This window comes from Salmo trutta, chromosome 1, assembly GCF_901001165.1.
Source record: "Salmo trutta chromosome 1, fSalTru1.1, whole genome shotgun sequence".
Classification (NCBI taxonomy): Eukaryota; Metazoa; Chordata; class Actinopteri; order Salmoniformes; family Salmonidae; genus Salmo; species Salmo trutta.
The window spans coordinates 42,620,073-42,647,188 of NC_042957.1; the positions used below are offsets into that span (position 1 = coordinate 42,620,073).

The following is a 27,116-nucleotide window of genomic DNA, read 5'->3' on the forward strand; positions in this document are numbered from 1 at the left end:
CAGATGCTGCACTTGCTAATATGGGGAGTTTCATCAGTGGCTTGCCCTGCACTGACAGAGGTGGAGAGACTTGACACACCTTCAAAGCTCTGACTGCCTTGTTTGTAGACATCAAACACCAGTATTATCCTTGACCTCAGAACAATTTCTGATGACAAATGTAAAAAACGCTCATTGAATTGAACACACCACATAGACCACACAATTCAGTAGTGCCTCGTAGGGCCAATAGAACTATTAGCGTTTTTGTGCCAACCTAATCCCTTAAATGACATAGGACGTTAACTTCATCCCAAAAACATACCCTGGACAAAAAAAATAAACAAACATAAAATCTCTGAAATAGTATAAGGAGATTCCATATCAGAGCTGAGCTGGTTTTATTCACAGAGACAGGTGGCTCAATTCTGCAAACTTAAGCATCAAACCATTTTGAAGGTGAGAGAAGCGGATTCTATGATGAACAAAACAAAACAAAAACACAACAGCCCAAATGCTTATGAGAGGAGGAACATGCATGTTTGTTGTGATCCTGAGTCTCAAACCACAGGGAAACCACTTCACATAATAGTATCAACTCTGTAAATCAAAACAGGGTAAGTATCAAGCCTTAAAAAGACACTTTCAAGGCTCATTCACATACATTAGAATGGAGAAAGGGGAGCGAGAGAGCAGTGACAGTGTTGTTATCAAATAAAAACATATGTGGGTTTACAACATGGATTGTGACAATACAGGTTTGAAATCAAGAGGACCATTGCTGTGCATCTTAGGCAAGGTCCTAAACCTGATTTGCTTTATACCGTGTTGTATATTAGTCCACAAGGCAACATGATAGAACTTCAACTGGACTTTATGAACCTGATAGCGAGTGTTTGGCTTGATTGCCTTCAAATGACCCCTGATCATGAAGGTTGAGTGCTGTTTGTTTAAATCGAAGTCGATTAGCTAACAATAGCTTGACATTGTGTATGACTCAATATCATAACCTGAAAATAATGAGCAAAACCTGTTACAGAGTATGTGTTAAACCCTTTGTTTAGCCAGTAGCTTTCTGAATGGTTGTACAATGGTTGTTACTGCTGGGTTTACATACCGATGCCTTGAATCCAAGCCATTATTTTTTATGCTAAATGAAGGCACTTAAAAGACTAATTGCTTGGTGTGATTTGTTGGACATTAACATTTTTAGGTCTGAGAAAACCTGGATGGATTCCTGTCTTATTTATCTGAAGGCTAATAATTAGATGTTTTGAGAAGATGCGCCAGTGGAGATTACTGGCAATCTAATATGGCACAGTTTATGGGAACATTAGGTAATTGTGATTTCCACTCAGTCAACTCAGTGTCTTTTCCTTTCACAACATCTTTCAAGTTTGCAATAATACCCAATTATTCTGTTTTTTAAGCTTTACATGTCTGTATCATCCAATCCATGTCTGACTATAAATTGATATTGCAACAAAAGGTACAGACTTGTAATGATAAGATAACAAAAATGTTCTAGCAAACGGTTCTGTGATGCTCTAATTTGTTTCCAGCTCCACTGCATAATGAACATTTCAAATAATTTAGTCAGGTACATGCTTCCATTGATGTTAATGTTACAAGTCAGCAGGTTAGCAAAGCAAGAACAAAATATGACTGTAACATATTCTGTCAGTAAGGAAAATGACAACCAAAACGGTTTGCATTATTCTCCAGGCTTCAGTGATAGTAACGTGGAGGTGGTTTTCTACCATTATCTCCAAAGAAATTTTACAGTACAAAATGAAACAACAACATCGTTGTAAACACTGGGTTTTAGGACTTACTTATTAGGATTTCACAATCAAAACAGCAACCTTTTTTCCAATGTTCAATACATCGATCTGTCTCCTCAATGACATTAAGTACCACTCAGTCATAAAAAGAAGGCCATCTGATCTGTTAAAAAAAACAAGAGTAAAGAGTGAAACAAAAATACTAATTAATTCCACTATGTCCATCAGTTCTGGCCAGACAGTCTTGATTTTCCATAGGAATCAAATGTTTCTGTTTGGCCAGCTGACGTCTCCCAAAAGGTCTGTAAAAATTACTTGAGGTTAATGCTAAGGTAACAGGAAAATCTGATAGGTAACGTTTCCAAGGAATTCTACTAACAGCACAGCGGAGAAAAACATTGTTGAGCATTTCTCAAGAATCTCAGAACACCAACCAGTCAGAGGAACTCTCCCACTTGTTCCTGTGGGCAAACAAACACCATCCACATGCTTAGGGATCATGATTTTGGTAATAAATAAATCCACAGCCATGTGAAACTTCTAGAGATTTGGATATAGCTACTGGTCTCAGTGACATTTTTCTCTTTATAAAATTATCTGCCGAAATTGTTGCAACCCCTATTACTAGCCTGTTCAACCTCTCTTTCGTATCGTCTGAGATTCCCAAAGATTGGAAAGCTGCCGCGGTCATCCCCCTCTTCAAAGGGGGAGACACTCTAGACCCAAACTGCTACAGACCTATATCTATCCTACCCTGTCTTTCTAAGGTCTTCGAAAGCCAAGTTAACAAACAGATTACCGACCATTTCGAATCCCACCGTACCTTCTCCGCTATGCAATCTGGTTTCAGAGCTGGTCATGGGTGCACCTCAGCCACGCTCAAGGTCCTAAACGACATCATAACCGCCATCGATAAGAGACATTACTGTGCAGCCGTATTCATCGACCTGGCCAAGGCTTTCGACTCTGTCAATCACCACATTCATATTGGCAGACTCGACAGCCTTGGTTTCTCAAATGATTGCCTCGCCTGGTTTACCAACTACTTCTCTGATAAAGTTCAGTGTGTCAAATCGGAGGGCCTGTTGTCCGGACCTCTGGCAGTCTCTATGGGTGTGCCACAGGGTTCAATTCTTGGGCCGACTCTCTTATCTGTACACAACAATGATGTTGCTCTTGCCGCTGGTGATTCTCTGATCCACCTCTACGCAGACGACACCATTCTGTATATTTCTGGCCCTCTTTGGACACTGTGTTAACAACCCTACAGACGAGCTTCAATGCCATACAACTCTCCTTCCGTGGCCTCCAACTGCTCTTAAACGCAAGTAAAACTAAATGCATGCTATTCAATCGATCACTGCCCGCACCTGCTCGCCCGTCCAGCATCACTACTCTGGACGTCTCTGACTTAGAATATGTGGACAACTACAAATACCTGGGTGTCTGGTTAGACTGTAAACTCACCTTCCAGACTCACATTAAGCATCTCCAATCTAAATTTAAATCTAGAATCGGCTTCCTATATCGCAACAAAGCATCCTTCACTCATGCTGCCAAACATACCCTCGTAAAACTGACCATCCTACCGATCCTCGACTTCGGTGATGTCATCTATAAAATAGCCTCCAACACTCTACTCAACAAACTGGATGCAGTCTATCACAGTGCCATCTGTTTTGTCACCAAAGCCCCATACACTACCCACCATTGCGACCTGTACGCTCTCGTTGGTTGGCCCTCGCTTCATACTCGTCGCCAAACCCACTGGCTACAGGTTATCTACAAGTCTCTGCTAGGTAAAGCCCCGCCTTATCTCAGCTCACTGGTCACCATAGCAGCACCCACTCGTAGCACGCGCTCCAGCAGGTATATCTCACTGGTCACCCCCAAAGCCAATTCCTCCTTTGGTCGTCTTTCCTTCCGGTTCTCTGCTGCCAATGACTGGAACGAACTGCAAATATCTCTGAAGCTGGAGACTCATATCTCCCTCACTAGCTTTAAGCACAAGCTGTCAGAGCAGCTCACAGATCACTGCACCTGTACATAGCCCATCTGTAAACAGCCTATCTATCTACCTACCTCATCCCCATACTGTATTATTTATTTATCTTGCTCCTTTGCACCCCAGTATCTGTATTTGCACATTCATCTTCTGCACATCAGTGTTTAATTGCTATATTGTAAATACTTGGCCACCATTGCCTATTTATTGCCTTAACTTACCTCATTTGCACTCACTGTATATAGACTTTTTGTTTTATTTTGTTCTACTGTATTATTGACTGTATGTTTTGTTTATTCCATGTGTAACTCTGTGTTGTTGTATGTGTCGAATTGCTATGCTTTATCTTGGCCAGGTCGCAGTTGCAAATGAGAACTTGTTCTCAACTAGCCTACCTGGTTAAATAAAGGTGAAATAAATAAATAAATAGAGATGCAGATATAGCTACTGATCTCAGTGATGACTACAAGGAAAAGTGGGACTACAAAACACCTGGTCCTTTCACAATTCATGTGACAATTGTGCTTGTTTGATTTCCTTTCTCACTTCATAATCTCTTTCACACAGGTCTTTCTCTTTGTACTCCAAGACAGACCTCTCACATTCACTGCTCTTCTTTCTTCTTCCTGGCATTCGTTGACACAGTGGTTCTTCTCCCCCTGTTCTCTTGTAGCTCAATGTTCCCTGAGAGCCCTAGGTCTACCTTACTTCCATACCATGAGGGGTCTCTCCTCGCGCTTCTGCCAGGGACTCTTCTTGTTCCCCTCCTCGTCTTTATCATCGGCATCCTCCCCATCCTCGGGGCTGGTGGCTGAGTCCCTGCGTGTCACCTCACTGGTGGAGGTAGTGGTGGTACTGCTCCGGGCGCTATCCCGGCTGCGGCCCTTCCGGGGGAACGTGCCACCGCGGGGGGTTGTCTCTGGGGCCTCATCCAGCAGCGGTGCCAGAGAATTCTCCTCTGGAGAGTACATGGCGGCGTGGCTCTCGCAGCTGCTGCTGGGGGGGTCTGTGGTGTCGATGCAGGGGAGTTTAGAATAGGTCTTCCCTGCGTGACCTTTCCTCTCAGCCGCCGCTGCAGCCTCTTTTGCTTCCTTGGCCTTCCTCTCCTCCTTTCCCTTCCGCTGCTTTATGTTGGCTTCACGAGCAACGTCTACCCTGTTGTCATGATGACTCCCAGTGGCTCCTCCACCTCCCCCTCCTCCAGGGATGCTGAGAGATTCTCCCCCCAGCTCGATGTAGGAGTGACGAACCAGGGAATTGGAGCGACCGTCCAGGGGGACGAACCAGGCCCGGGGGTGCGGCTTCACCCCCAGCTCAAGAAGCTTCTTCTCTGTCAGCGCCTGCAGCTCTCCGTTCATCTGAGATATGGTGTTGTCGTTGAACAGGACCGGGATGCGGACTGGAGCCGCGTTAGGGTCCGAGGCCCAGTTAGAGTGTCCCTCTGAGTCCTCTCTCTGCTGGCCTGGTTCTTCCCCTTCCTCATCCTCCTGTTGATGATTCTGTTGTTGCTGGTTCGGTTGTTTCTGCTGCTGGTTCTGGTGTACCTGTCCCTGCTGCCTTGGAAGGGTCATGCTAACCTGGATTCCCTCCATGTCATGCTGCATCTGTTGCTGCCTCTCCAGGGCCTGCTCCACGGCTGACAGGTCCGACGACAGGCGCATGTAGTGGGCCGGGATGACCAGCGTGGGCACCACACTCCGGTACATGCTCTCCTTCATCTGGTCCATGGAGTGGCAGAAGATGAGCTGGCCGGGCTGGGTGTTTAGAGAGTTGGGCCTGGCTAGGAGGTCCCCGGTCTGGGATGCTGAGTACTCTGGGGGCAGGCCAGAGTACTCCTGGTAGTGCCCAGCGAAGGGAGGCAGTAAAGGTGGTGGAGATGGTGGATCTGAGGAGTAACCCTGGTTGTCGTTGGCGTTGTGATTTTGGTGGTTGTGGCGATGTCGACGATCATGGGTATTATCCTCCGCTGAGCTGAAGCTGCGGGTGTCGTTGCGGAGCAGCAGCTGAGGATCCAAGTTGTTAGTGTTAGTAGAGCGTGTTGTCACCTTCATGGGAAAACTCTCCCCACCGCCACGCCTGGTGATATTGTCCGTGTTCACCTTGGCGTGGCGCTGGGCCTTTCCTGGGGGCGTGTGCCGGAAGAAATCCTCCCTGGAGCTGTGGAGATCCCGGGTGGAGGACAGGTCTGATTTGAGGGCGTCTGGGTCACCCCCGGTGGAGGAAGCAGTGTCAATGTGGATGTGGCCTGAGCTGATGAGGTTGAGGTGGGACATGGAGGTGCATTGATCTCTCTTGGAGCCGTCCAGGCCGGAGGAGACATGCATCTTGCCGTGACGGTACTGTTGCCGCGGTTTCAGACATCTCCGCCTTAAACAAAACATAACAGAGAAGGGTAAAGGGAGAATGCAACCAAACGCACATTTTAACACCCTGTAGACTGGAAATGAAACAACAAATAGAGTCCTGGAGTATCCCGGATTGGTTATTTTTTTATTTTACATTTTTGACCCAGCCCAGTAATAACACCACTGATTCAACTAAGCAAGTGCTTGACAGGGTTGGGGTCAATTACATTTAAATTCCAGTCAATTCAGAAAGTAGTTCCAAATTTTCCTTGTTGAAAAGCATTGAAGAGAATTGGCATTGTAACTTCAGTGTACTTCCTGAATTGACTGGAATTTAAATGGAATTTACCCTAAACCTGGTGATTGACGATTCGTTGAGTAGCTAGTTCAAAACTAGTGCTGGGTTGGAACAAAAATGTGCTATACTGGTATTGACTACTCCAGGACCTGAGTTGAGACACGCTGGGCCTGATACCAACCTGCAGTAGTAGAGCAGCAGACAGAGCAGCACCAGAACCAGCAGAGCCATGGAGCCCAGGATCGTCAAGAGGAAGATGGTGTGGTAGGTGGTGATGTCTTGCAGGCCCGTGGGGTTTAAAGCTGAGCCTGCAACATAGGGGTACACCGTAAAACATTTCCTGTCATTTTTATAGTAAATTACTGGCAGCACAGTAGCCTGTAGGTTACTGTAAATCTACAGTAAAATACAGGCAGCACAGAAGCCAGTAAATTACTGTAGATTTACAGGACCTTTCCTGAAACACACATTTACAAAATATTACTGTAACACTTGACTACAGTTACATGCTGTATTTCCCGAATTTATAGTGCATTACTGGAAGCATAGTAGTTAGTAAACTGTTGCACATTTACAGTGCAGGCAGCTAGCGCCAACGATGGGCAATATTTCTGTTAGGTATTTCAATAGTTTCAATACATATTTAGTCATTTGTATTTCACTGGCCTGAAGTACAATTCATGTATTTTGTAACCGTTTAATTATAATACATGTATTTTGTATTTTCTAATAGAAAAATAAACGTGCAAGTAGCCCGCTTAACTACAACACCATTCTCGTTTAAAGCACTCACTGTAAGTCACTCTAGATAAGAGTGAATTACCAAAATGTAAATGTAAAAATGAACACTTGCAAAGCACACTGCAGGCATTATTCTAATAAGCTTCGCCCCCAAACAAGGTCAAATTTGATAAAAATACAAATAGTTTGAGGGCGGAGCTCACAAGAATAATACCCAGCAGTGTGCTTTGCAAGTGTTCATTTTTAAATTGACATTTTGGTCATTTAGCAGACGCTCTTGTCCAGAGCAACTTACATTAACTAAGGTTGATAAAAAAAACACATATCACAGTCATAGCAAGTAAAACGTTTCTGTAACTGTTAATGAGAATGTTGTTGTAGTTAAGGATATATTGGTCTTCTATTTGTAACAAGATACCTTTTGATGTATCTTTGCCCACCTCTGGTTAGTGCCAATATTACGTTACTGTAATATTCACAGTAAGTTGCTGCCAGATTCCTGTGAGTTACTGTAATATCAGTGCAACGATACAGTACAATACTGTAAGAAAGTAAATGCTACTGTAATCGTAAAATTGGTATTTTACTGTAATTACATGGGATTGGTGCAAGCAGGTTGGCTGCTAGGTATGTGTATATTACAGCATATTTATGAATATTTTATGTTTTATATCACTTGCACTTCTTGAGGCCTAAAGAAAGGCTTCCAAACTGGCTGTGATTTAAGTATTGATGGGGATACTAAGCTTCTTGAAGCATTGAGGCTTTCCAGACAATTCTGTCAAAAACAGGTTAATTGTTCAAGGCTTTGATCAATACAGCGTACACTAGTGGCACCTGCTGGTCAAAATAATTCAGAACAGCCAAATTATATAGACGACGTCTTCTATCAAAACAGGTGGTTGTTCAACAAAATGAAGTTTCGGACGTCATTGATCACGTGCTTCTGATAAAGAGATAAAGGCACACTGCTTAGTGATATCGACGCACGTATTGGAGCGTCGGTATCAAACATAACATAGCTAGATTATACAGGGCAAAACAGACTTGGCAAAACACTCAAACAGTAAATGTTTAAGACTTGCTGCCACTCTGACCTGTCCCTATACACATTAAATTGTTAGGGCACTACTACCACATATTAGTTCAATCGGTAGAGCAGTCTTACAAACAGGTGCAAAAACATAGCTACTTACAAGGCATGCCTCGAAATATGTTAATGAGCCAAATATTCTTCCCCTCCCACAGCATTTTTCCACAGTGCACCATCATTTACAGAATGCTGCAGTAAATACATATTAAAACAGCAATACAATACTTTATTGTTAAATTGTATTGTAATAAAGTTACAGAAACAGTGAATATGTAATTATATATTGCAGCATACCAATGAATATTTGGTGTTTTTTTCACTTGCAGAGGCCTTAACAAAGACTTCTAAACTAGCAGTGATTACAGAGCAAAACCGATCAAAAGGACATAGCTAAACAATCAACCATTAAATGTTTGAGACTGCTGCCACTGATTTGTCCCTTACAAACATTAAATTGTTAGGTAACTAAATTATATATATTTATTATTATTTAACTAGGCAAGTCAGTTAAGAACAACCTATTATTTACAATGACGGCCTACCGGGGAACAGTAGGTTAACTGCCTTGTTCAGGGGCAGAACGACTGATTTTTACTTTGTCAGCTCGGGGATTTGATCTGGCAACCTTTCGGTTACTGGCCCAATGCGCTAACCACAGTTAAATTGGTACAGCACTCTCACTAACATTTGGAACAAATAGCCTCTTACAATGCACACCTCAAAATATGTTTATGACCCAGAAACAACAATAACACTAGAGTTCAAAAGGTGATTGGTGCTACAAAAATACAGTATGGCACTGTAACAAATTTTTTTGCAGTAAATTTCCAGCAATTTGTTACAGTGATAAATAAGATACTAAGACGGGCCACGTCTGCAACAGAACTTCCTACAAAAAGCTTTGTAAGATTGACCGACCACAACCCCTAGCTATACAGTGTCATCGCAAAAGTGCATAAACAAGTGTTCGTGACTCAATTTGTATCTCATATTGATATGGTCTTAAGACAGGGATCATCAACTAGATTCAGCTGCGGGCAGTTTTTTTATTGAGCGGATGGTCATGGGGCTGTAACATAATTAGAAATAATCAGTAGACTGCAAATTGATCTCAAAAAGCTCAAACAGATATAATATTTGACTAAAGCATAACCATTTCAAACCTTGCTGACAGTTGTATACAATCACATATCTTGCTCTATTATCTATGGGAATACTTTGTAACAGATTTCCAAAATGAAAAAGTTATTTTTTTTCTCAGAAAACTTGGGAGTCCAAATAAAATCAACTGCGGGGCGCTAGTTTGGGAACCCTGTCTTAATCCTTGTGTGGTGTTCATGTTTTTGTTTTTCACCCAGTGTTCGCGGGTCTGATGGACCCACACCATTATTGGGTTTTTAAAACAATACAGCCATAACAATTTACGTAAAAATACGTAATACTTACATGTTGACTTATATCAATTGCAAGCACTATAGACAGCATACATGGTTAATGTTTGCCATTTACCTCTGCTAGATCACATTTATCAATAAAAGCTCTGTTAGTTTTTTTTATAAAATGTGATTTTTGTAAACAAAAATCAATTATAATCAAGAAATGGGTGGAATAAATCATGTTAATCTTGAACAAATGATAAAACAAGGTTATCACTATTGATGTTTATTGCTTTGAAATGAACAAATTGAAAGCACACATTTTACGGAAATGATAAATGAGCCCCATTGAACACAAATTAAGGCCGGTCTACACACCACATGAGGAACAGAGTTTTACTGTGTGTGTGTGTGTGTTGCAAATGTATTTATTGGACTTCATGCATTTGTGCTGTGTCTTCTTGTCCTTCTTGGGTCCACACACATCGCAGTGCTTCTTCTTGTGTTGCTGCTGGCTGCAATCTAGAATGATGAAAACACTTAGTTCAGGAATTTTACTAACATCTCACTTACTCACATACATACATGTATATAGTTACAGCAGGCACACACACATGTGCAACAACATCACTCATACTTACTTCCAGTATTGGTGTTGTTGGTTCTGTTGGTCAGGCGGATGGGGCACCAGCATCCTCCTCCTGAATCCTCCTCACGGTGGCTGCAGAAGATGGGGTCCCTTGGATATGTTGGCTCCTCTGGATTTGAGGTCTTACCAATGCCTTGCCCAGCTCCCCGAGAAAGAGCCGTCTCCTCTGAAGCTTCCCTCTGTCCCAATCTGGGTTCAACGCCATCCAGGTAACAAACGCGTTGTATGTCAAATATGTTGAAGAATATCACAAGTGGCCAGCATAGGGTTCTTCTTTTGCAGCTGTAGCCAGTCACCAGCTTGTCTAAATTGTCCACCACTCCTTTTGTGGCATTGTAATCCATTATGATTTCTGGTTTTAGATGTTCGTGGCCATAGATTCTCCCATCCCTATGCAGTGTACTCATGGGTACCACATTTTTGCCTTTCTTTGGCACGTAAGACACTAGGGACGTGTCGGGCGTGAACACAAACTTAGAGGAATTGATAGGCCTGTTCCGTGTATTCAACAGCTGAGGTGGGAGCTCTGGCTTGTTTTTTTATGCTGTTCCTACCATCGTCAGCTTCCTCTTGAGGACCCCCCTCCAAATTAGTGCAGTCCAGTATGATTTTCTGAATGGTGTCTGGGATGAACAGTTCAAAAGAAGACTTTATGTCTTGCACATGAGTAACCGCCATCCGCGTAGGCCCTGGTTGCATCCTTATCATATTGGCAGCCATGCGGGGTGGCTCATTCCTTGGGCAAGAAGACCATTCAATTTCACAATTTTTTTACATCTATATTTTCCCTATGCAGGCTGCTGATGAGCTGGTAGGTGAAGGGCTGGTCCTGGGGCTGGCTGCTGACGGGCTGGTCCTGGGGCTGGCTGAGGGCCAATCTCATCCTCTTCTTCCAACTCACTGTCAGAATCCGAATTGACAGAGACATGATCCTCATATTCTGAAAATTCTTCATCTTCCAAAGTGGAAGACACTCCTTCCACTAGTTTCTCTCTCTGCAAAAATTATTTCTAAGGCCTTCTGAGCAGAGATTCTTTTTGCCATACTGATTGATTGTGGTAAGGAGCCACACGTGCAAAACTATTTATTTGTTGTGTCCCTCCCCCAATTTGCACCTGGCTGTGGTAGAGTATGGGAAAATACAGATTTCCTTACAATGTATCGAAATAATGTGTTGTAATAACATTGTGCAGGTTCCCACAATATTGCACACACTACAAAGGGTAAAGAGTGCAAGAAAAGTGGGACACAGGCAGACAGGTTCTTGGTGCTATGTTGAAACAGCAGGCCCAGCGAGGCACACAGCAAACCTTTTGTTTAATTTTTACTTGTTTTCGAACACCACACAAGGGTTAAGGGAACCAAGATGACAGTGGGGCTGTAGAAAAAATGTCAGACTGATGCAGTCCCGAGCTATGTCAACATTGTTGACATAGTCTGGGATGGGCAAAAATTTCAAAATACATTTACAAAATAGCATAAAAATCTGTTTCAAAATAAATGACGAAATACTTGTATTTTGTCTTGTATTTCATTAAAATATGTATTATGTATTTTAAAATACGAAAATGAATTTGGAAGTAGCTGGCCCGAACAGCAACAACATTCTCAGTAATGGTTACAGAAACGTTTTAATTGCTATGACTGTGATATGTTGTTTATCTACCTTAGTTTATCTACCTTGTAAGTTACTCCGGATAAGAGTGTCTGCTAAATGACCAAAATGTATATGTGATAATGATCATAGTAAAATGAAATGCAAAGCACACAGGGTATTATTATTGGCCTTGTTCCGGGACAGAGCTTATTAGAATAACGCTCAGCATGCTTTGCAATTGTTCATTTTTACATATACATTTATATTTAGTTCATTTAGCAGATGCTCTTATCACACTATAGTGCAATCAGACTTCTGATACCAATGTAGGGTGAAAGGGAGCCACAAAATTTTGAACAGCTATACAAAATGGTATAGAAAAGTATTTTGAAAATACAAATTACAGCTCTCGAAAATATCTTGTTACAAAATATATTGGGAGTGTAATTCAGCCCAGAGTAATACAAATTTCTAAATACTCAGAAGTAATTTAAATACACATTTCAAATACATGTAACAGAAATACTGTCCATCTCTGGACATAGTTACTGTACCTGTGGTTGAGGGAAAGGCAGCCAGCCAGTATCCTAGCTGGTTTGCCACAAAACTCCATGTCAGCTGTGCTCCTTCTTTCTTGATGTATCCGGTTCCTTTCCTGACCCAGAGTCCTGTTGAAGTAAAAGTCAACATTGAGGACAGAATTAGTTAGAGTAGAGTTGGAATTACATTATGCCAATGCTTGCTCATAATCCCTGTACACAATAATTTCAAGGATAATCAGTATATTATTTTTAATCCTGGAGTGAGCTGATGGAACAGCTCCATAGTTACTGTACTGAACGTGTGCTGTGAATCTATTGCTCTACATTATAAGGCCAGCGGTGTTTTGCATTCATATCCAGTGATGTCTAGCTTGTCGGGATAGAACGTACAAATGATGAGCGAATAACGTGATTCAGGGAAGGAAGACAGCTTTGAGTCCAGGTAGATGCTTTCCGACCCTAACCAAAATAATGAAATAAGAAAAAAAAGAAAAAAAAAGAAAAAAAGAAGAGAACAAAAAATGACAAAACAAATAAAAACTTGGCCACAAAAAAAAGAAGAAAAAAAAAGAAATTTCCCATAATGCCAGGTGCCCTGAGGAGAGGGTCAGGATTCGGTAGCATAATGTGTTTTGACAGGGTGACCTCGGCCCACAGTACACCCAAGGTCCCCTTCTACATCATCCTCCCTCTCCTAAAATAGTTTTAATTTCTGTAATTCTCGTTAGCGTTTTCACTTCGCAGAAAACATAAACACAGAGGCAGGTTATGATTAGGCCTACATGTTACTTATGCAAGTGTCCTGAATGATTTTAACACATTGTAGGGGAGAATGGAAACAGTGGCCTAAAATAAAAAATGTCAAGCTTACAGTGAGATATAGCTTATGATTAATAACATATTTGAAAAAATAAACATAACATTGCCTTTCAATTCGAATAAACAATATAACTATTACTTTAAATAACTATTAGATCAATATCATCTGTTTCCCTTAAGACTACAAACATGTGTTCGACTCCTCTTTTAGTGCTAATAACAGAGGCAAGGGAAGTCTGTGAATATACTACCTTTGTCATCATAGCAGCAATACAACCAGGGCCTGCATTAATCAAAAGTGTTTATCTAGGATCAGGTCATCTTATTCATTATGATCTAAAAGTCAAAACTGATCTTAGATCGGCACTTCTACTGACGCTTTGTGAATACAGGCCCAGGCATGAAAATCCATTAGGGCTCTATCTATTAGTCATGTCTGACATCTCTACTGCCCATTGGCTACAGCTATTATTAGACATTAATTGACGATCTGGCATCCACCACCTCAAACATTGAACCACCTGAGAAGTCAACCTAGGACTTCTAGGCTCCACTTTGAGCCAAGCTCTAATTAACACATCCTAAGTGGTGTGAATAGAAACACACTTGGCTAAAATGGTATATTCAAAAATCCTCTAAACTAGGGGTAGAAGGGAGGTGAGAGTGAATTGAAGTGTGATTGTGTGTCATGCCAGGTCACTTATCTAGGATGTGCCCGACCATGGATGTAGTGTTATATGTCGACCACTAGGGGTCATCATGCACACAGACGAACAGTGGTAGGGGCTTTTGTTAATCTCCTCATCATAAGGCAGGGGGATTTCCAAACCACCCCCCACTACCCCCTGACAGAGTATGCGCATTATACAGCCTCTGCTCGTCTTTCTGCTGAGTCCGTGTGTGTGTGATCCGTCTCCAAAACAAACACAGACTCATATCCTTTCCTCTGTCACAGCTGAGTCAGGAGAGATAATGGAGCCTCTGATCTAGTCTCCTGGGCTATATGGAACAAGAAACACTGTCTCGTCCTTCTTCCTCCTCCTTTCTCTTTTAAAGACGCCTTGAAGGAGGAGGATGGGAGGAGATCACATAGGAGGGGTCATCAAGGACAGAGAGAGAGAGAAAGAGAGATTATTCCTCTTGACTGACGAAGGGGTCATGTTCAACTTTGACTCAACTTTTTGGACTCATCATCACACTGTTCTCTTGTACTCATTTGTCATGCAAATATGCAAATGGTTATGCACAGACTGTACGCACACCCACATACAAAACAATTCAATTTCTCTCTTCAGTGGCAGCTCACCCTGGCCATCCACCCACGCCCAATATCTACCCACGCTCCATATTTCCCTCTAACATCTAATTTCCCCTCAGTCGCAATCCTGACTGACAGTCAGCAGCCTTGTATTTTAGCTCTCCCTTGATAGTCCTGTCATAGTGCCACAGTGTTCCACAGCGTTCCACAGTACCCACCAATTAAAGTATTCCGCTGCAGCACCTGATTCTATTTGCTAGAGTGTTCCGAGTGCTCCTGGCAGGTGTCCCCAACCTCCCCAAACATCTACAAAACTCATGGTGGATTTAAAGTCTTGCAAGTATAACCTGGCACGCTGGAGGAGTGGAGTGTGTGTGTGTGTGTGTGTGCGTGTGTGTGTGTGTGTGTGTGCGTGAGTGAGAGAGAGAGAGAGAGACAGGGAGAAAAATCTGGTGTCAAAGCTGACTCTGGAAGAGAGGCCCAGGCATCCAGACTTACAGTAACTCATAAATCTAGAGGAGCCCCTGGGGATACTAGACTAGAGGCCCATTTTTCTACTCAACACTGATCTAAAGCTGCACAGGAGTATATTTTATTGCTCTGTGTGGGATCCTACATCTGTAGTACTTGTTGACATTGGGTGAACCTGCGATGTTACTTGATTTGTTTTGAGTAGAAACTTTCAGGTTTACTGCTTCTGCAGAGGTCAGGGAAAAGAAGAAGGTTACTTTGTTGGACGTAAGTTAAACCATGATGGATACAAAAAATGATTTATGCCTAAATGCTGTCAACCAGAAGCTTTTATGTATACAATATATACTGAAATACTGTATAGAGCACTTGAGACATAGGACAGTACTTGCTGCAGTACTACATGAGGGTCAGTGGGGGACATTCTCCCTCTTAAGCAACTAAAAGCCCACACCCCCAGAGCTCTCTCTCTCTCTGTGTGTGTGTGTGTGTGTGTGTGTGTGTGTGTGTGTGTGTGTGTGTGTGTGTGTGTGTGTGTGTGTGTGTGTGTGTGTGTGTGGTGGGATTAGAGGCGAAACATTTAGAGATGACACAGTTAACAAAACATCCACCCTGGTGTCCACATTATAATCAGTAAGTTTTCCACCACCTAGCTAACTGTTCATTCGTTACTGCAGAAAATGAGATATGAGCTCTGCGCTGGCTGAGCCTCCCACTTAGTGGACGGTTGAATAAAAACCCATACAGTTAAATAATGCATGAACCTAACGCTGCAACGCTCTGTTTGACTAATCAGTTTGCTTAAATCCTATGCTGTATTGTAAAGATTTGATTTTACTCTCAGCTACTGTACAGAGTAAAACATTTTCATACATCGTATTTTAGCAAACTACTAAATTCAACACCCACAAATAACCACAATATAAGCCATGTAGTGCAGTGAGAGAGTGAGAAATGTTTTTTTTTTCGTGGGGGGTGCCTAGTCAATTGGCAGTAACCTGTTTTGGCCCAATGCTGAATGTTAGGGTCAGCACTTACTACAGAGAGTCACAACCATTAATCCTCACATCATCTTAGCCATCCTAACATGATGTGAGCAATAGCCTACAGCTAACTCCAACAGACAAGCTCATCACACCATTCAAAATCTATCCCTCCACGACAGCTTTGTTGTCCCCTTTCTCCTCTACTCAAAAACATTAACCCTCCAAATCCTCTCCTCCCTCCCTCCTCCCATCCATCCATCCATCCATCTGTGTCTCTGTTTGCATCTCATAACATGTTACCGTGGCAACATGAGACCAGAGAGGTGGGAAACATTGCCTCCATTGTCCCAGGGTTCCTAGAGCTACATAACAGGACTAATCACATCATCAGACTTCAGGACAACAACACTCTACAGCTGCAGTTTTACACAAGGTGTTAAAAAGGGATGTTTAGACAAAGTCTGTTTTCATGTTTTCTGCACATTGAACCCACAACTACGGTATCAGAATGACACACCCATCTTTTGTGCATTGGGATCCACCAATCAATGCATGTCCATGATTTCTAAATGCGATAGTTCCGAGTTGCACACGCATATTGCTCTCCGTATTGAAGATACCACCACAGAAGGATGCTGGGAATCCAAATGGATCCTGCCAGATAGGTGCTTCATCATCTACCCTTGGGAAGACATATCCAGACTGGTTGGCTATTACTTTTTATTCATTAGGCTTGCTCTTCTCAGTTCATTGTGCACTGTACCATCCTTGAAATCCCACTTCAAGAAGTTGAGGTTATCGTGGAGATCTGTAGAAATAGGCTTGGGGCTTCGTTAACACTTCCTATGAATACCCTCTTCATAACGCATCATAAGCACATTTAGAACGCCTGAGCTATGAATCATGCATAATAATGCACAACACGGGCACTAATAACTGCTCATAAACTTCTATGACTAAATACATAATGCGTTTATGAAGAGGGCATTCATAGGAAGTGTTTACCAGGGCTTCTTCAGCATAGTTATGGTAATGTGAATCTCGGTAGGGAAATGCCAGGCATGTCAATGAGATCTGCATGTCCCAGTTCAGACACACTGGAACGATAGCTACCATGGGAGGTCCGGAACGTTTGTCACGACAAGAAACAACCCTGGAATGGTGTTTTTAGGCATCGGTTCCACAAAGCAAGGGGGGAAAGTGAATGTATGAGAGAGAGAGAGAAGGAAAGAGATAGAGAGGCAGAGAGAGAGAGAAAGAAAGAGGGAGAGAGAGGGAGGCAGAGGCAGAGCAAGAGAGAGGCAAAGGGAATGTGTATGTGAGAGAGAGAAAGAAAGAGAGAGAGAGAGAGAGAGTGAGAGGGGGAGACAGAATGACAGAGAACAAGAGAGAAAGACAGAGGGAGACAGTGTGTGTGTGTGAGAGAGAGAGAGACAAAGAGACAGAAAGAGAGAAATGTGTGAGAGAGAGAAAGAAAGAGAGAGAGAGAGAGAGAGAGAGAGAAAGAGATGGAGAGAGTTGTGTGGCTCCCTCCCTATGAAAGCATGCACAGCAGTTGTATAACAGTTCTGTCAGCCAAGTGAACTGCAATATTCCAGACGCTGAGGAGCAGCGAGGAGGAAGATTAACCCCATGTGAGTCCGGATCAGCTAGCCTGGGTATACCACACTGAACTGAGGAAAACACTGCTGAGCACAGTGTTCAGGCTGGTTGAACCAGGCTAGCTGTGACCAGCTGGGAGTCCAGGCAGCCATAGTTAGAGCAGATGGACTGGAGGTTCCTCTTATTCGCCCCTTCCAAGCTCAGACCACTGCCATTTATATGCCTTAGAGTGGATTTAGCTGGGATAAACGATTTGTGGTTCGACGGGCGGTGGCTTACTGCTTAATGGCAGTTTTTTATTGACAGGCATTTTTCTGTATGTATTTCAGTATAGCAGAAAGCCCACTGTTGATGAACAAATGAAACTGGCAAAGTATGTACGAGGATGTTTCTGTATGTGTCTGTATACAAGGATATTTTTTTTAGGGAAACCATTTTCAACTGACAGCACTCAGAGTCGGCACTTTATCAAACAAATTGATGACACTTGTACATGGAGGGCTCACAGTATTGGTTAGCTATGATGGTGGGTGTTTCCCTTTACCTGTCTTGTCGTCGAACCTCCACACAGGGACACTGGTGGCTGTCTGCAGGGGTGTGTCTAAGGGCAGGGGGATGCAGATATGGACGGGGTCCCACACCTGAACACCGGTTCCGTTACGACTGAAAAGCTGGGCATTGACCGCCGCCACTGCTGTCAGCTCCACCCAGCTACTATTAGCCCCTGGGGAGAGACGACACAAAGGTCTTTAGACCACACGCCAGTGTGGTGTAGAACCCAACAGTAGAAAATCCCCAAACAAGGCTTGCTACCATGCTAATGCTACCATCATCGTGAAAATATCCCAATATTCATCATCATCGTCATGGTTGACCTGGTTTCCTAGTCAGAAGAGTCTTCCAACAGACACTATCCATTGGCTTCTCATCATTCATGACACTCAGATATAATACTATGTAATCAAACTTTTCCCCTTGTTTCCTACCATCACTTCTCATCATTCTGGAGTTTTTGACAGAAATCTATTTCGGTCAAAATCTCTGGATTTTCCACTTGAGCAATTCTACTTTTTCAGCCAGTCTTTACCCATGTACTTTCCCTCCATCCTTTCTTCTCTTCCTATCTCATCTCCTGTTTCCCTCCTTCCCTCTCCTTTTCAACCCTCGCTGTTCTCCTCCCTCCTTCTCTCACCCTCCCTCCCTCTGTCCGCCCTCTCTGCTTCCTCCTCTCTCTCCGTCCCTCCCTCCCTCCCTCCCACCCTCCATCCCCTCCCTTTATGTCTCACCTGTGGCATTGCTCTCCAGGCCCAGTGGGTAGGGGAAACCTCCTATCTCATACTGACTCTGTGCAGAGGTCAGCACAGCAGAGAGCTCTGGGTTGGTAGAGTTGAGGGCCAGAGCCACTGCTTTCCTCTGGAGCTGTATCCATGGCTGGTTTTTGACACCTGGAGGGGGAAGGGGTGAGAGAGGGGAAAAGTGGGGAAAGAGAGAGGGAGTCTGTGAGATTGGGGGTGCAACTGAAGAAGAAGCATAAAGGTTACAGCATTGCTGTGGCAATCATATGGCCTATGAAAGTTGATCATCCAAAGTGAAGAGTTGAAGACAGTTTTCATGAATTGTAGATAGTACTGTTTAGAATCCTAGTAATAATAAAATAAAAATATTTCCTCCCCACAAAACAGTTTAAGACAGACACTAAATAATGTATCTATAATTTATTCAGATTATACAGAAACAACCACAGGATCAACCCAACCCTCAAATTGAAATGACAACCAAGCACACATACAGTACAGTAGGAGCATCCAGGGATAGTGGCAGCTAGCAGGATTTGCTGGTCTATAGTAAGACAATAGAGACTAACCCTGCAGGTTGGACAACAGTCCCCTAGTCTCCCTGCCTGTCATACTATAATCCCATTCTCCCTGTTTGATTTGGCTTGCCACAAAGGAAAAAAGGGGCCTAAAAATACACTGGCACCTCATAACGGTTTAACATGTCTGATATGATTAGTATTTGGTGAGCATGGGGCCTGATCTGTGCAGACAGCCAGGCAAGCGTGTCCACGCAGAGGGTCTATATACTATACTGAACACCCCAGGTCGGCTGTATTGTAGCATCCATCTCTATCTCTATCTCATCTCTCTTTCTCTACTGAACTGTGTGTATCCATTCCATGCCTGTGCTCATCGTTCCATTCCACCTCATCTCTAGAGTAGCTTGTTGCCACTTCTTTTCTCAGGTTCTCTTTGTCAATCTCAGTGAAACATGTGACACTTTCCCTGTCCCTGAATTGGACATTACATCTCTCACTTATCTTTTTTCTACTCTCATTCACAGCATAGTTGTTGTTGTTGACATTGTCAAATAACTCAAGCATAGATTGGTCACAAATGTTCTAATTTGGCACACAGAAACTAGATGCCATAAGTAACTTGGTCAAAAAGAATGCCACCGATTGCTATAAGCGGTCTAACTTAAACCCTCATATCTAAAGACTTCAAACTTTATATGTAGGTGTCTTTCCTCATCCTGAACAAATTTGCCTCAAAGACCCCTTAGGTCTGTCAGGACGGATTTTCCTCCATCTTGGAACATCGTCAGACTCACCTGACTCCATCACTTCCCTGATTACCTTCCCTATATATGTCACCCCCTTTGGTTCCTTCCCCAGGTGTTATTGTTTCTGTTCCTGTGTCAGTTCTGTGCGTTGTTCGTGTTTCCTGTTTAATATTATGTTATGTTTATTTATTAAAACACTCACTCCCTGAACTTGCTTTTTTTTGGTTTCGGTGGAAATGATGTCAGGTCCGGGAGCTGCTACAGGCTCTCATGCCTCAGCCAGATCGCCAGGCTCCCCTGCCTCAGATGGCTCGTCGGGCTTTCATGCCTTTGCCGGATCGCCAGGCTCCCCTGCATTAGACGGTTTTTCAGGTTCCCGTGCCCCTGCCGGAGACAGGTTCCCGCACATCAGCAGGGGTAACCGGTCCGCTCCTGTTCCCCGGGATCGTCACTTTAGTTGGCATCCTGGGGCTGGAGCCGAACGTGTCGGGGAGGGGGTACCGTCACACATGCTCTCTCTCCGGCGCTCTAGGTCGCCATGTTCCCACGTCTCAGCCGGACTGCCAGGTTTCCCGTGCCTCAGCAGAGGTGACCAGTCCGCTCCTGATCCCCGGGATTGTCATTTTGGTCGGTGTCCTGCGGCCGGAGACGCACGTTGGGGAGGGGGTACTCTCCCCAACGTGTGCTCCCTCTCCGGCCTCTAGGTCACCAGGCTGCTCGTTATGGTGCACACCTGCCACCATCGTTACACGCACCTGCACATCATCAGACTCACCTGGACTCCATTACTTCCCTGATTAACTTCCCGATATACAGTTGACTGATGTTTTGAGATTCTGCTTCAATATATCCACATCATTTTCCTGCCGTATGATGCCATCTATTTTGTGAAGTGCACCAGTCCCTCCTGCAGCAAAGCACCCCCACAACATGATGCTCCCACCACCTTGCTTCACGGTTGAGATGGTGTTCTTCGACTTGCAAGCCTCCCCCTTTCTTCCTCCAAACATAACGATGGTCATTATGGTCAAACAGTTCTATTTTTGTTTCATCAGACCAGAGGACATTTCTCCCAAAAGTACAATATTTGTCCCCATGTGCAGTTGAAAACCGTAGTTTTTTTTTTTTTTATGGCAGTTTTGGAGCAGTGGCTTCTTCCTTGCTGAGCTGCCTTTCAGGTTATGTCGATATAGGACTCGTTTTACTGTGGATATAGATACTTTTGTACCTGTTTCCTCCAGCATCTTCACAAGGTCCTTTGCTGTTAACAGTTCTGGGATTGATTTGCACTTTTGCTGGAGGAAACAGGTACAAAGTACGTTCATCTCTAGGAGACAGAACGCGTCTCCTTCCTGAGCAGTATGACAGCTGCGTGGTCCCATGGTGTTTATACTTGCGTTCTATTGTTTGTACAAATGAACGTGGTACCTTCAGGCATTTGGAAATTTCTCCCAAGGATGAACCAGACTTGAGGTCTATAATTTTTTTTTCTGAGGTCTTGGCTGATTTCTTTTGATTTTCCCATGACGTCAAGCAAAGAGGCACTGAGTTTGAAGGTAGGCCTTGAAATACATCCACAGGTACACCTCCAATTGACTCAAATGATGTCAATTAGCCTATCAGAATCTTCTAAAGCCATGACATCATTTTCTGGAATTTTCCGAGCTGTTTAAAGGCACAGTCAACTTAGTGTATGTAAACTTCTGACCCACTGGAATTGTGATACAGTTAATTATAAGTGAAATAATCTGTCTGTAAACAGTTGTTGGAAAAATGACTTGTGTCATGCACAAAGTAGATGTCCTAACCGACTTATCAAAACTATAGTTTGTTAACAAGAAATTTGTGGAGTGGTTGAAAAACAAGTTTTAATGACTCCAACATAAGTGTATGTAAACTTCCGACTTCAACTGTATGTCACTCCCTTCGGTTCCTTCCCCAGGTGTTATTGTTTCTGTTCCTGTGTCAGTTCTGTGCTACTCGAGCCCAGGACCGCCTCATCAAGCTTCTTCACCTGCGGAATCATCTGAGACCAGCCAGACAGCTGATTAAACTAATTTCTGCACAAACTGTCAGAAACCGTCTCAGGGAAGCTCATCTGCATGCTCGTCGTCCTCACCTGGGTCTTGACCTGACTGCAGTTCAGCATCGTAACCGACTTTAGTGGGCAAATGCTCACCTTCGATGGCCACTGGCACGCTGGAGAAATGTGCTCTTCACGGATGAATCCCGGTTTCAACTGTACCGGGCAGATGGAAGACAGTGTGTATGCCTTTGTGTGGGCGAGTGGTTTGTTAATGTCAATGTTGTGAACAAAGTGCCCCATGGTGGCAGTGGCAGGCATAAGCTACAGACAACAAACACAATTGCATTTTATCGATGGCAATTCGAATGCATAGAGATACCATGACGAGATCCTGAAGCGTACTGTCGTGCCATTCAGCCGCCGACATCGCCTCATATTTCAGCATGATAACACACGCCCACATGTCGCAAGGATCTGTACTCAATTCCTGGAAACTGAAAATGTCCCAGTTCTTACTCACCAGAGTATGTCACCCATTGAGCATGTTTAGGATGCTCTGGATCAACATGTACGACAGCGTATACCAGTTCCCGTCAATATCCAGCAACTTCGCACAGCCATTGAAGAGGAGTGGGACAACAGACCCCAGGACACAATCAACAGTCTGATCAACTCTATACGAAGGAGATGTGGTGGTCAAACATGATACTGACTGGTTTTCTGAGCCATGCACCTATATATATTTTTTTAAAGGTATCTGTGACCAACAGACACATCTCTGTATTCCCAGTCAAGTGAAATCCATAGATTTGGGCCTAATGAATTTATTTCAATTGACTGATTTCTTATATGAACTGTAGCTTAGTAAAATCTTAGAAATTGTTGCATGTTGCATTATATTTTTGTTCAGTGTAAATCCTTTGTAAATCCACTCCAGAATCAACCTGCAACTTTTTAGGTGATCAAAGACATTACCATGATAAACAATTACGTTTGGCATTGATATTTTTTTTTTAAATCTGGAAACTATTAACAATTAACTTTTTTGACTATATAATGCTAAAAATAATCATAAAACATTTTCTTCGCATAGACTACAATTCAGATTCACTCCAAATTTGGTCTTTGAACTCATCACAAAAGTTCCTCAAGAGATTGAGAAAATAATGTTAATGCATTGAAAGACGGCCACACTATACCAGTAGATATAAAATATATAAATCTTCCTCTCATGAACCATATAACCAAATTATACTAAATGGTACATTTCTTAACATAGTTTGAGAAAAAAAGCTAAGGGATTGCCCAAAAGATGGCTGAGTTATTGACAAATAAAAAAATCACATTTTACATGTCCATTTAAACCACTGTAAATCCACCCCATAGTGGTCTATGAACTTGAAACTTGACATCGCTATAATGGACATCCCTAAATGAACCACACCGAATTTGGTATTGATATCTCAAAACACAAGGAAACTATTAACAACTCATTCTTTGCATGTGTAACGCTAATGCTCCAAATCATCTGCAATCATCTCCTCATGAACCATATGTCAGATTCACTACGGATTTTGTATTTAGACTCATTACATCAGTCATTAATGTTTTTGAGAAAAAATTGTTTCAGGACCGTGGACAGATACGTGATCCATCCCCGTTCGCCAAGTTTAGAATTGTCAACTAATAGAAAATAGTCATAGAAGACTATTGCGACCACTGCTCCAGATCACTTGATATCCACCACAAGGGTAAGAGAAGAGGGAGAGAAGGGAGAGGAACAGAGATAGGGAGAGGAACAGAGAGGGAGACAGAGAGACTTGACTCAACTCAAACTAAAATGTCTATCGTACAGCAGAATGTGTGTGTCCGACTCCAACCCCCACAACTGAATAGATAAGAGCATTAATCAGGAGCGCACCGCTTACAAAACAGAGCTCAGAGTTCTCCATGCAGAATACGGCCTGTGCCACCCAACTAAATCCAACAAAGTGGACTCACCTCCCACCAAAGCACACAAGCATTAGAAATAATACATTGCAGCACACAATACATTTTGTTTTGCATGTGATTTAACTTTGTGTTGTCTATGTGTGTCATTTGTTTAATTAAATTGTATTTTAATACAAACCTTGGTTGTCATCTCCTCCATGACGCTGTCATCTCTCAGTGTCCTTACCCATTCCCTCAGCACATTGGCAAATTCGAGGGTACCTAGTGCACTTGCCTTGGTGCTCTGTATGGTCCTGGCTACTGCCTCACAGGGCCCCAACAGTGCTTCCCTACACAGTATGCAAAAATACGTTATTTCCTTGATCGCATGTTTGTGCAGTCCCCCGATTCTTGCACTCATTTCCCCTTTGACACTCTTGTCACTCTTGTCATCCTTCAGAATGTCAAGTGTGGAGAGGAGAGCGCTGTATGCGGAGATGACACACAAGATTGGCTTTCGTGCGCATGCACCACCTGGATCTTGGTCACTACTTCTTCCACACAAAAAAGTGACTCGTACAACTGTTGGCGCTTGTGTGACTCCCGTATGACAAATGCCACACCCTGCACAAAGTTTACCGTGTCAGCCACAAGGCTCACCTCGTGTGCAGACTCACCTCGCACGCAACGTCTTGCTAAACCAGATCCAGGGAACACAGTTCACATAGGGTCGAGCCTGCACTCCTGAAAAGCGGTCTGACGTTAATTGCTCCATCAAAAGCAACCTTGGAGCCGTCACACACAAGAACAGAGTTTCAGCCGTGGAGTCGGGGGCATTATAGATCCCCAAAACCCGGTGTGACTCCAGGTTCTGGTCGACGTACTGGAGATTGCATGAATATTGTTCAGTGGTGCCAATCAGTTCATAGAAGGGACACTCTGGTACGCGTGGCACAATCTCCCTCTGCATGGCATGAGACAGTTGTTATATGATCTTATTCTGAATGGTATCCAACATCCAGTTGTCTCTTCTCATAACTCATTCCCGTTCCTTAGGTAGATTGTATGTGTGTTCTATGATCAACTTGTAAAGCACACCATTACGAGTTGTGTTTCGTCTCTGAACATGACTCCCTTGTAGGCTTGGGCGGTATCCAAATTTTCATATCGTCATAACGTCCTTTTCTCATTTATGTTATTAGCATTATTGCATACAAAAACGTAAGAAACGCCCATTGGGCCTCTATTACCAGAATGCTAATAAAATTAGCACAAACTTATAGAGAAATCACATAGACGCTGTTAGCTAAATGCTAACATAAACTAATTGCAAAGACAGGCAAATCCAGCTCATAAAGTTATACAAGCATAGCTAGTAGCTATGATGGAAGAGAATAACGTGTACACAAAGCAGAGGGGAGGTGATTGGAGGAGAGAAAAAAGCACAGGGAAAAAATGGCAACTGTACATATAACTCATCTAGCGCTCTTTGACTTCTGGCAGAAAACCATTATCAGATATCTAATGTCAAACATTTGGTACAGAATTGCATACAAGTATAACTTCAACACCTCATGTGCGCTGCACAACAGACTCGCCGATAGATATACAACGCTATGGACTCACCAGATCCCGCTTTCTCCCATTGTGCTATTAATAAAATTAATAATATTCCGACCGGGAAACCCTGTTTTCGTTCAAAGACTCAAAGTTGAAAATGGAGTCGTCTCGTGCTGAATAATTGGAGTGTTTTCTATCCAAAGCTATTAATTATATGCATATTCTAGTTTCTGGGCAGGAGTAATAACCAGATTAAATCGGGTACGTTTTTTATCCGGCCGTGAAAATACTGCCCCCTATCCATAACAAGTTAACCTGTTGGGGATAGGGGGCAGTATTTGCCACTTTCTACCACTCTAAATTCCAAGCATCTGCCTCTAACCCTAGGAAGCTCTTAAGGTGTCTGTGAGTATAACAGAACTCATATGGCAGTCAAAACCCTGAGACAAATCCTAACAGGAAGTGGAAATCTGATGTGTGGAATCACTTTCAAGCCTTTGCCATTGAAACACACAGGGACTTATTAATCATTTAGCACTTCCTAAGGCTTCCACTAGATGTCAACAGTCTTTACAAATTGGTTTGAGTCTTCTATGGTAGAAACTGACCCAAAGAGAGGCTTGGAATGTTGGTCACAGGGGGAGGGCCATTACTACTATGACGCGGGCGCCCATGGGAACCCTTTTGTTCCGAAACGTTTAGTAAGACAATGCAATCGTCCGCCTTGAATATTATTGAAGCTCTGGTTGAAAAAGGCCCTAAAGATTTATGTTATACAACGTTTGACATGTTTGAACGAACGTAAATATATATTTTTTGCACATTCGTGACGACAAGTCCAGCGCGCCTCGTACATTATGAGTAGCCTTCGGAACGCGCTAACAAGAAGGAACTATTGGGACATAAATTATTAACTTTTTCGAACAAAACTACATTTGTTGTGGACCTGGGATTTCTTGAAGTGCCTTCTGATGGAGATAATCAAAGGTAAGGGAATATTTACAATAGTATATTTGATTTTAGATGGTTCCAAGATGGCGCTAACATGTATCGCCTAGCCCATTTTTTCTGAGCATACCACGTCATTTATTGCAAAGTGTGATTTCCCAGTAAAGTTATTTTTAAATCTGGCAATGCGGTTGCATTCACGAGATGTTAATCCATAATTCTTTGAATGTCAATATTACATTTTAACAATGTTTTCGAATAGTAATTTTGTAAATTGTAGGAAAAATATCAGGGACAGACTGATATTCTGCAAAGGTACAGGGATTGGACTGTTGAGGACTGGGGTAATGTCATTTTCTCTGATGAATCACCTTTCTGATTGTTTGAGGCATCCGTAAAAAAGCTTGTCCGGAGAAGACAAGGAGAGCGCTACCATCAGTCCTGTGTCATGCCAACAGTAAAGCATCCTGAGACCATTCATGTGTGGGGTTGCTTCTTAGCCAAGGGAGTGGGCTCACTCACAATTTTGCCTAAGAACACAGC

At 43.0% G+C, this 27,116-nt stretch overlaps 1 protein-coding gene across 1 annotated transcript in view; it reads right to left on the bottom strand.

Moving 5' to 3' along the window:
- Window positions 1-4,314: 4,314 nt before the first annotated feature.
- The window catches only part of LOC115196393 (protein FAM171A2-like), a 61,804-nt gene continuing 39,002 nt past the window's right edge, over window positions 4,315-27,116 (bottom strand). The window contains exons 4-8 of the mRNA XM_029757193.1: window positions 18,832-18,990; window positions 18,090-18,269; window positions 12,422-12,535; window positions 6,593-6,719; window positions 4,315-6,135 (exon numbers count right to left, since the gene is read on the bottom strand). Coding sequence (XP_029613053.1) covers window positions 4,473-6,135; window positions 6,593-6,719; window positions 12,422-12,535; window positions 18,090-18,269; window positions 18,832-18,990 — 2,243 coding nt within the window. The 3' untranslated portion in view covers window positions 4,315-4,472. The remainder of the gene's footprint in view (window positions 6,136-6,592; window positions 6,720-12,421; window positions 12,536-18,089; window positions 18,270-18,831; window positions 18,991-27,116) is intronic.